Here is an 11306-nt window from a genome sequence, read left to right on the forward strand (position 1 = left end):
ACCCATTTTAAAATCCTTACACTGGCTTCCTGTAAAATACAGGATCCAGTTCAAGATTTTAACTTTAACATACAGAGCACTACACAACACAGCTCCTGTGTGTGTCACTGACCTGCTCCACCCCTACACTTCATCGCGATCATTCAGGTCAAACAACCTGAATTTACTGTCTGTGCCACGCTCATGTCTAAGGACTCGTGGAGACCGAGCGTTTAAGGTGGTTGCTCCAAAACTGTGGAACACACTTCCACCACATTTAAGATCAGCTGACTCTGCGGATACTTTTAAAAAACAGCTAAAGACTTTCCTTTTTATGCAGGTCGAGGTTGCAGCCATTGACCTTGTGCACTGTGTTTTTATTTCTGTTTTATAGTGTGTATTTTTGTTTTTTATTTTTGTTATTCTATTTTCTTTTGTAAAGCACTCTGTGGCCTGTCCCTGTGAGAAGTGCTATATAAATAAATTTTACTTACTTACTAACATGACTCCAGCAACACACTAGGCTGATTTCCAATGACCTGTTATGTCTCCATAAATTCACACTTCACTCCACTGGTGTGTTCTTTTCACTGGCTTCCAGTACCTGCACACATCAGATATAAAACCTTGATGCTTGCCTACAAATCCAAATATGGACAAGCCCCTCCCTACATGATGACCATGGCCAAAGTATTTAAACCAAAGTATTTAAATCAAAAGTACCGGTTTCACATCATTTATCTAATATGTGGCAATTCTGTTCTGTGATTAAACCAATGATGGATTCATCAACTTTAACAAATCAAATGGGATGAATGGGAAGGATAAATGAAAGTTGATAGTGCCTTAGTGATAGATAAGTGCGTGTGTGTGTAAATTTTACAGATACATATGAATATATGTCTAGATATATATATATATATATATATATATATATATATATATATATATATATATATATATATATATATTACACATTTAGCAGAAAAGTGTGTGTGCGAGTGTGTGCGAGAGAGATAAAGGAGGGGCTGCAGGCAGGAGTGGCCATGATCATGTGGAAGAATGATTGATGGTTAATGATGGGAGCAACCTCCCAGATCCTGAGGCACTAGGTACAGGGGAGGAGAGGTGCTAGTATAAAAGCTATTAGAAATCCTGAAGGTTCACCTACTGCTGCTCAGCTTTGACCAGTGAAGGAACCTTACAAAGAAGAGGAAGACAACAGCCATCCAAGTCTGAATATGAGTGATCAAGACCAAGACTCCCATATGATTGACCAAGACAACCATCTGAATACGAGTGACATCTCTGTTCAAATTATAAGTTCCCCCAAATGTGTGCCCTTCTCATCTACGCAGATGTCAGGCTGCTGGGAGCACTCTATCGGCCATGGCACCCACCTGTCCTCCAGCATGTTGGACTTCGGCGAAGTCCAAGATATCACCAAAGACTTCCTCACCACCCGCAACAGACAGAAGTTGGATCTGCAGGAGCTCAACAACCGTTTCACCAGCTTCATCAGCAAAGTTCACAAGCTTGAACAGATCAATGCCAGCCTTAACATCGAACTCCGTGATGTCAGAAACAAGCAAGACCAACCCAAGCAGGACAGTCAGACCACCATGAACGAAATGAGGGTTCTCCTTCTACAATTAGAGGAGATCAGGGAGAAGCACGACAAGTTCTATGTGGAGAACAAAAACCTGTCTGAGAAACTGGCCATCCTAAAGCAAAGGTAAATTCTTTAAAAGGACAGATAGACAGGATGTTTTGGAGTTTGTGTATTTAATTAATAAATTGATAATGAATCAAATAATTAGCTATTGCACTCAATTAGGTCATATGAAATTTTTACTTTGTTGTTCGTCTATTCACCAGTCACTTTAAGTATACAAAGACAAAACAAAACAAACAAAATACTAAGTGTAGTGAATGGAATAAAATAAACTATATAGGGGGCAACATAGTAAGATAAAATAGACTTTAAATTATACAGAGATATCTTCTAAGAATGCGCTTAAAGTGTATTTGCATATGTACAAGTACCAGTACATGTATACATGTGTAAACAGCAGTAATTCTGTGCAAATTACAGACATGTGAACATGTAAACATTATCCTAAGCAGTGCATGCAAGTATTTCTGAAATTCTAGGAGACGAAACCAGCTTATGTTAGGAAAAGTTATATAAGTCATAGCATAAATCTCATAGGGTTCTAAAGTTTTGACATCACAGATCAATTCATTTGCTTTCAGTTCCTTAACTTTACTATAGCCATAGCACCAACTGGTAATGCAAGCAGATATGCCCTTCATGCAACATACATGAACATTGAAATGTGTTGTCATTGGAAGTGACAAATCCTTAATCTTTAACCTTAAACATGAAGCAGAGAAGCAGGTCCAGTATATTGACAATTATTGGAATATTGAGTAGGTTAGCATGTAAACTCCTAAACAAAAAATAAGAACAGCATCAGGTTGGCAAAAACAGCTGGCTGTAAGTGCTCAAGACCTGGATTCAGACCTGTAGGCTCGAACAAGGTTAGGACCTGGACTCAGCCCCATTGATATAGAGATGTGAACAAGGCACAGGAGATGGTGATTAAGTGCACAGGTGAATAGTATTCAGGTAATTGGGGCTGCGAAAGGTTTGAGGTATGTGTGTGGTGAGGTGTCTAGTGCATTGTCACAGTCTATATGTAGAATGTTATGTACATTACTCTTGTAATTGTCAAGTATGGTGTCAGACAACATTTATATATTCAGTGTTTTGATCTCTTAATATGTGTCTACAGGTTAGATGAAGAGACTAAGAGGAGGCAGGATGCTGAGCACAAACTGTCCCAAACAAAACAGGTGATGATTAGCAATTGAAATGCACACACACACACACACACACACACACACACACACACACACACACACACACACACACACACAAATAAACGTTACAGATAGCAAAATAATTCCAAACATAGATGTAAATGTAAATGTGAACAAATGCATTCATGAGTGGTCAAAGGTATGTACTTATGACTTTGGAGCATTAAAATGTGAAAAACAACAGTTATGTTAATATAACTTAACATAATGTTAAGACTAGAATAGAGGAACTGTAGGTGGTACCTCAAAGTGTTGTAAATTAATGCCCAGGAAAACATATTAGACATGGAAGATGTTATTTTAAATTTAAAAATCTGTCTTTCGAAGGATGAAATGAGGTAATGAAAAAGATAACCAATGAAAATACAAAAACAACATAATTTTATCACAGTTATAGCTACCCTGGTACCACTTGCTTGTAGGGCTTTAAAAACAAGTGTTAGTCTATGAAAAATGGGATAGAGAAACTAGCTGTATCTGGCAGCATTAATAGGTTATTTGATCAATATTACATCTGTTACATCTTCCAGTCTAGGCTTCGGGGGTGACAAGAAGGGAAAAGGGAAAGGGTAAATAACTGCAAAAGAGTAACGTATTTGAAGATTAATTCCTGATTTATTGTACCAATATGAGAGGGAGTTAAAGGTGTTGGAGACCGACCTAGCCCCAAATTACAAACCAAAGGAACTAGAAAACAAAAAGGAAGCTACCTTACCTAACAATGAAGTAACCCAACATAACATAAGTGCATAAACCTGCCACGAATGCCTATGGGGGTAAAACCAGGGGAAAACTCGGAAGGGAAACAAAAAGGGAGTCGGCTAACAGAGGTCTAGTGCTAACAGAGGTCTTGTTGCTAACAGAGGTCTAGTGATCCCCAGTCAGAGCTACATTTGTGGCACTCTTCACAATAACCTGTTTTACTTCCCTTTCCTCATCATACAGCTGCTGGATTTTCTTCGACATTGTCTTTCTGTACGGCAGTTCGTAACTTGCATCAGCTGACGCAATTTGTGTCTTGTAAGGCTTCTTGTAAGCCTTTATCTTCGACCACAGAGCGGTCTACAGTCCACAGCAATACATCTCGCCAGTGAATTGGTCAATTTGTCTGACGTGGACTTTGACATTTTGATTCTTAATTTGAACCCTGACATGTGGTCGAGTGTTGACTGGCGACACTGCTCGTACTAGGAATATATTTAGCAGCTAAGTTATCATTACTGACCTGTGTGTTAGCCCCAACATGTTTTGCGTTGAGGTGGTAACGAAGGGTGGAAGTGTTTCTGTGATAAGCGAACTCCTTCCTGCATAAAGTGCAAATAACACTATTTTTGTTTGTACTTCCATCTGGAATTTTCATATATTTAAATTACCCATCCACAAGCGTAGCCTCTTCAGTCATCTCCATCATGCTTATCTTATTGTACGTCCATATAATCTGTATGCCTGGAACTCGTGCACTGAGAAACATTCCAAGGTGCAAAAGTGTCTCATGCATTAAATGCGTTTTAGTTCGTTAATTTCCCCTGTAATTAATTAATCGAAATTAACGTGTTAAAGTCCCACCACTTCTGCCATAGGTTGCCGGCCCCTGATATAGACATTAAACAATCCATACAACATATAATTGTTGTAACACGTTTGATAATTATGCTTTAGACTAATTATTTAATTTAAGGATTGACTGATGTATAAAAAAAATGCTTCAGTCTAACTTTATTAAACCATGGAACACTATAGCGTTGTCCATATAAGCTTTGGAGACACAATGCTTTCTCAATACCACAATGATGAATTAAAGCATAGAACATGTATGCCAATGTTCCCATCTGCCCTCAGGATTTAGATGACGCCACCCTACGCAAATTGCAGCTGGAAAGCAAGATTGAGTCTCTGAGGTCTGAGATTGTGCTCCTCAAAAAGCTGCACAGTGAGGTGAGGTGTAGGCCAAAATAAATGGTGTGATGTTCAACTGCTTCTGCATGACCAAATGGTGTGTAAGGTGTAAACTTCATCCTCTTAGATTCATAAATGTAAAGTTCCCCGAAGGTGCTTCTAGCATACTACTGAAGTGATGTATTATCATTAACTTACATAAATTGATAGAATCTTGGAAGAACCACAAAGAATGAATGTCCTTTTATACTGTTTAAACAGGCAATCAAGGACATGGAGACGAATTTTAACACACTTCAAGTGAGTTTGCAAACAGGGTCCATGGTTCAGTTTGACCTGAGTTCAGCCCTGAGAGAGATCAGGGCCCAGTACGAAATGATCTCAACCAAAATCAAGCAGGAGGCTAAGGAATGGTATACATCCCAGGTGAATGGATGGAACATACACCATGGTAGAAAATACACATTATTTATAGGAAGTCCATTATATATATTTTTAACTTTTGCTTTCATCCTACAGTTGACTGAACTCATCAGCTTGCTGAAGCAGAAATCCATTGCCTTGAGGATGTCCAAGGATGAGACTGGTGGGTTTAGAGTGCAGATCCAGGATCTCAGCTGTGAGATAGAAACACTCAAGATGAAGGTATTCTGGCCTAAATACCCATTTCAGTCAAGGGAACCCTCAATCTTCAAACAATAATTGAGACCAGTTGATCATATAAAGTACTCTAAAATTCTCACGTGCACATGTACGTTTATTTGTGCGTCATAGAATGAGGCTCTGTTAAAGCAACGAAAAGAACTGGAGGGCAGACTGTCCTTGGAATCCAGCAAAAACCAGGAGATCATCATTCTTCGGGAGGAGGAGATCTGCCAACTCAAGAATAAAATGATTCAGCACCTGAGAGATTATCAGGATTTGCTTAACGTCAAGGTGGCTCTGGACACCGAGATTGCTACATATAGGAAGCTACTGGAAATAGAGGAGAGCAAGTAAAGATTTAACTTCCACCAGTCTTTGTTCATAAATTTGCCCTTATATCATATTTTTAGACTGAAGTGCATTGTTGTACTTTCAGAATTGTTGCACCCATCATGAACATATCATCTGTGGCTGTGCATGGTGGTAAGTTATGATGCTTTGATACATGTTTTCTACAACTGTTTTTGATGTTCATCTTCTACCTTAATGCCAGTTGCATTATTTGGAAAATCAAATTCATTATTAGATGTATTAGAATTGATCAGCTTTAATACTCTTGTATTTGCTGGTTGCTAGAGGTGAAGCAATCATGTGATAATGGATCAACCTTTGAATCTAACAAGAAGGTTGTTATCAGAACTTTCGGCGTGCATGAAAGAGAGGTAAGTCATCCGGTTGCACTTACTTAACTTATTGTTACACCAAAACAGGCATTTCTTTAACAGCTTTTTTTTTTAGATAAATAACATTTATGTACGCAGACACAAACGGAGTAGACTCAAAGACGAGCGACTAGCACAACATCAACACACATTAAATACCTTGACATAAACAAGAACCAAGTGCAATGCATAACTTTGCATGACAAATGACAGGTGAAATGGATGAACACACGCACATAGAACCATACCCTAAGGAAATACACATATGGACATAAACAGATGCAGCCCACACATACACACACCAGGAGGGGTCAAGGGCTGTACGATGACACATGTTTTTCATACATCAGTTTTTATTGTCAGACCGAATCATGCATTTTACTTTTTAGGTGATGACACAGTCCATAATTGAGAAATAAACATCTCATGGTTGAAAGACATCTGTGACCTTCATCGGGGAACCTCTCACAGATAATTAAAGCAGGTCATTAACCACAACTAGTTCCAGACTTTAGAATTGGGTACTGATGATTAGGTAGAATTAATTATAAATAATCCTAAATTTCTTTTTACTTTAGTTGGCATTATATGGGGTGATTATAACAAGGTCAACAACCCACTATTAAAGGGTAAAAAGTATTCTGTTTAAATCATGCATGTTTTACTTTTTTCAACAAATTGTTTTTGTAACATTTCCTCTTTATTTTTGGCTAAAACCTTTCTAAGGTGACAGATCTTGGCATGTAATAAGCTTTATTTCTCTTCTATGTAATCTTTATTATCTGTAAACCACACTGGAAACTGTAAAAATGCTATGCAAATAAAATGTATAATTAAGGAAATTGTGATGCGGGGACAGAGACCACAGGAGACAGTGGCTGTAACCAAAAGACTTTAATATCCATCTTAAAAAGAACAAAGGATCTCTGGCCACTTGGCAAATGTAACACAAAATGTATACTCAAGAGTCAAAAATGAGAGTGTCCACAGGAGTTTGGCAGCTTCAGTGCAGAGCAGGCTACTTCACACGTTGCGAGGCGATGGTGAAGGTTGAATGCACAACACTGGACAGCACGACCTGTGGGCCTTTATTGGGCCCAATACTGATGAGGAACAGGTGTCAGTATTGAGGTGACTGTGGTAAGGGGAGTGATCTGGAATGAGGGGGTGTGCACTGTGTAGGATTTGGGCATGCGTGGCTGTGAGGGTGTGCTCCTGCGCGCCCTCTGGTGGCGTCTAGGCTAACCCACCGTGACAGAAACAAATGAGCAAAATATAATAAGATGAAAACTTTCAAAGCAGCTTATGCCTACTACTCACTACTGATGGAAAACATATCCAAAATTTATATTATTTTTCCATTTATTTTGAGGGTGCACTGTGAACCAGAATAAGGTAATTACTTTTTCAGTGATGAGTATCAACACACAATAGAGTGTGTTCTCACTGCACAGAGGGGTAAACATGGAGGACAAATTTTGATTGGGATGAAAATCAAAATTGACAAAATATGGGGAAAAAGGTGCATTGATCAGTATTGTGGATTTTGGATGTGCAACCTCTGGGGGGTATTCCAAGAAGCGGGTTAAGCGAGAAAACCGGGTAAGTTAACTCAGAACTCACGGAAACTCAAGGTTTTCCGTTCCAGAAACCAAGCTTAAAGAGGACCTGAGTCAGTTACTATAGCAACTTATGCTCTGAAGCTAACCTGCTCACTGGCAGGTTAACTTGGACCAGGGGGGTATTCCACAAAGTGGGTTTAACAAACTCTAAACTTAACCCTGAACTCTGAGTTGTCTTACCCTGATCTGACATACTCAGAGTTTTCAGTTCCAAAACGGCTGATCGGAGTTCAGGGTCGCTCAACTCTGAGTAGGTTAACCCAGACAGAAGCGTGTTCACGCGTAACTATAAAAGGCATTCTTAATGGAACGCAGATAAATAGGATTTATCATGGACTTAAACGCGAGCATCGTATTTCACACCACTGTAGCTTGAAGTATTAATGACTGCGTATGCAGAATATTTAGATATTATTAAGCATAAATGTAATACTGCGGTAGCTGCTAGAGAAAGGCAGTCAGCATGTCAAAAAATTGCCAACAGAGTTAATGCGTGAGTGAAAATGATATTTTTATATTTAGCAGAAGGGCGTGATTATTTTATTATATTCTCCACATTTATAATACTGTATTGAGGTTTTAATTATTTTTAATTAGTTTTTTATTAAACACTTACTAATTCCAGGTCTAATCCGAGTGGTGTAAAAAGCATATGGCATCAGATAAAAACCTACCGGCCTCCCTACTTTAGGGACCGGCATGAGGCATGATGTTTTCCATTTGACAGGCACTTGTCCAGTGTGAAGACTCAGGTTAAAGATTGATTGTAGAGGCCTAGACAGTCCTGATGAACATTCCCTGAGTAGCCGAGGCGATACACCATCAGGACCTTTCCCTGGTCGCAGCCTACGTAGCTCAGCCCGGACCTCATCCACAGAGAAGCCATGTGGAGTCACAGCAGTAAATCTGGGAAAGTCACTGCCTGGTGTAGAAAAGCAGGAGGTCACATCAGTAGGGGTGGTACAGCTGCTGGATGAAGCAGAGCTGATGGTCACAGCAGAAGAGTTGGAGAGATTACTGGATGTCATTAATATGTGGCACGCCCTATCAGGGGTAACACTGAGCCCCTTCAGGCACTGGAACCTGGCCTCGATAATTCCTAGGGTCATTTCAATTCTTGCCCTGGTTTTGCTGTGGTCCAGGTGCAGGATCTGAATAGGGAGTCATAAGGTAGGGCAAGCAGTGATACCCTCTGTCTCCATGAAGGAGGCCGTCATAGTGTCCTATAATCACACTACGGTTTTCAATTATTTAACTATTACACTGCATGTAACCAAATAGCAAAACTACCGCAGGCCTACCCTGTTCAAATTTGTTGTACAGTGTGGAATCATGCACGGATCCTGGCCATCTCGCTTCAACATTTGTAATGAGGTGGGAAGCATCACATATAATCTTGATGGGGAGAACAGTCTGTTACAATAGCTACAATATTTTTGTTACCATTAAAGATAAGTACATTATTCATTAAGGGTTAAAAAGGTTAGTACCTGTACATTAATTCTATGAATGGATTTTCTGTTTATGTAATTACCTTCATGTTTTAATGGTGCTGTAATAGGTAGTATATGTGGGTTCCATCAATCACTCTAGGAAATCCTTAAAATGTAAATGGAATGAAGTTTGTTATATATTGCTTCTATATATTGCTTCTCCTTTGCTTAATTTCTTTATTGTCCGTGTGAAAGACAAACCTACGATGCTGTAGAATTCCTCTTTGATGTCCATAATGCAAAGGAAACACAACAAAACTGGGCACTAGCCGTTTTAATGCCAGACATACTTTTCGGACATACCGACATACAGTAGCTTTAATTTGCTGACAGGTTTCGCATCTCCTACACTATAAAAAAAACTTCCACTAGCAAAAAAAACAAAGAGCGATGTATAAAAATCTGAAGAGAATTGAGGGCTGCGATGTGTAATATTTGAAATGTGACGCTTAATAATGTTATGGCTGTAAGTAATGGATTGTGCTGAAAAACGATAACGTTCATTAAAAAATAATCCAAAAATGATAGTAGGCCTAAGTCTATTCGGGATTTTATAAGGCGTTCCCGACGAAGAGATCGGTGAATAAACTGAGCTTCAATATCCACATGATCTTCGAGGAAAGGACATGTCATGATGACGTGTTTGTAACTCTGGTTTAGGTACAAGTTAACCTGCCAGCGAGCAGGTTAGCTTCAGTGCATAAGTTGCTATAGTAACTGACTAAGGTTTTCTCTAAGCTCGGTTTCTGGAACGGAAAACCTCGAGTTTCCGTGTATTCTGAGTTAACTTACCCGGTTTTCTCGCTTAACCCGCTTTGTGGAATACCCCCAGGACACACAGTTCAACCCTGAGCCACACACACAGAACACTCAGGGTACAACAGTAACACAATTTGCATACAACTAGCAAACAAACACAAAGAGCCTGCTCCCCCTTCCTCTCTCTCTCCTTTTCTGGCCTCTCGCCACGCCCTTTTGTTGATTTCCTGGATGGGATCCACCAGCAACCTCCAGGACAGCACCACCTAGGGACATGGAGGAACAAACAGGCAGACACAACAACAAGACAGCAAGCCCACAGAGCACAGCCATAACAACCCCCCACCAAAAAGAAAGTTTAGTAACTAAACTATTCAAAGTGAGTGAAACAAGGCATCAGCCACCAAATTGTCTGAGCCTCTTTTATGTTTAATGACAATGTGGAACAGCTGTAGAAGTAATTCCCAACGCATCAACCGCTGGTTGCACATCTGGGATAAGAAAACCAATGGGTTGTGGCCAGTATACACCATAGTGGGCAAGTAATGAGAATTTTGATACACTTCAAAGCAGAGGTGGGGACTCGAGTCACATGACTTGGACTCGAGTCAGACTTGAATCATTAATATTAAGACTTTTGACTTGACTTGAAAAAATATTCAGAGACTTAGACTTGACTTGGACTTTTACACCAATAACTTGGGACTTGAATTGGACTTGAACCTGTTTACTTGCAAAGACTTGATTTTTTTTTACCCCAAATCTAAATTTTAAAACGCATATTAATATTTATAAAGTGCGCCCCATTAATTTCATTTCCGTCCTTCTGACGCAGACCGGTGTTACACCAGATTTTGTGACCGTCGAGTTTTGTGACCACAGGGGGCGCTATTTCACAGTTTCTGTTCAGAGGCACAAACGCTTTACGAATGCTACATAAACTACGCTGATGCACTTTCTTTACTCGTTTTGTTGGTGTCCACGAGCCAAAATATGACAGATGTTTATATTTACATTATATCGTCTCTTAATTACATAAATGTACTTAAACAAGATTTACCATCCCCTCACCATTACAGCCAACAAAGAAATCATGAAAGGGATGTACAGGTGAGCCTTTTTAACTCGGGTCACCAATTCTGACGGCAGCCATCAGAATATGTGACCCCACTGAATCTCCAGGTAACAATAGTACAACGTGACCCCACAATAACAGAAAACAATGAAAAAATAACCCTAACCTTTTATTAGTCTATATTTAAACATTTTATCCAAATGTTTAGAATAACCATTCGTAATGACAG

At 39.4% G+C, this 11306-nt stretch overlaps 1 protein-coding gene across 1 annotated transcript; it reads left to right on the forward strand.

The window, feature by feature from the left end:
- The first annotated feature begins 1130 nt into the window (after window positions 1-1130).
- LOC143485673 (peripherin-like) lies at window positions 1131-6970 on the forward strand. The gene is made up of 9 exons (XM_076985189.1): window positions 1131-1714; window positions 2778-2838; window positions 4705-4800; window positions 5023-5187; window positions 5281-5406; window positions 5536-5756; window positions 5843-5889; window positions 6043-6128; window positions 6518-6970. The coding sequence occupies exons 1-9, from the start codon at window positions 1221-1223 to the stop codon at window positions 6545-6547; spliced, it is 1326 nt and encodes a 441-aa protein (XP_076841304.1). The 5' UTR covers window positions 1131-1220; the 3' UTR covers window positions 6548-6970.
- The last annotated feature ends 4336 nt before the right edge of the window (window positions 6971-11306 follow it).

This window comes from Brachyhypopomus gauderio, unplaced genomic scaffold, assembly GCF_052324685.1.
Source record: "Brachyhypopomus gauderio isolate BG-103 unplaced genomic scaffold, BGAUD_0.2 sc37, whole genome shotgun sequence".
Lineage (NCBI taxonomy): Eukaryota > Metazoa > Chordata > Actinopteri > Gymnotiformes > Hypopomidae > Brachyhypopomus > Brachyhypopomus gauderio.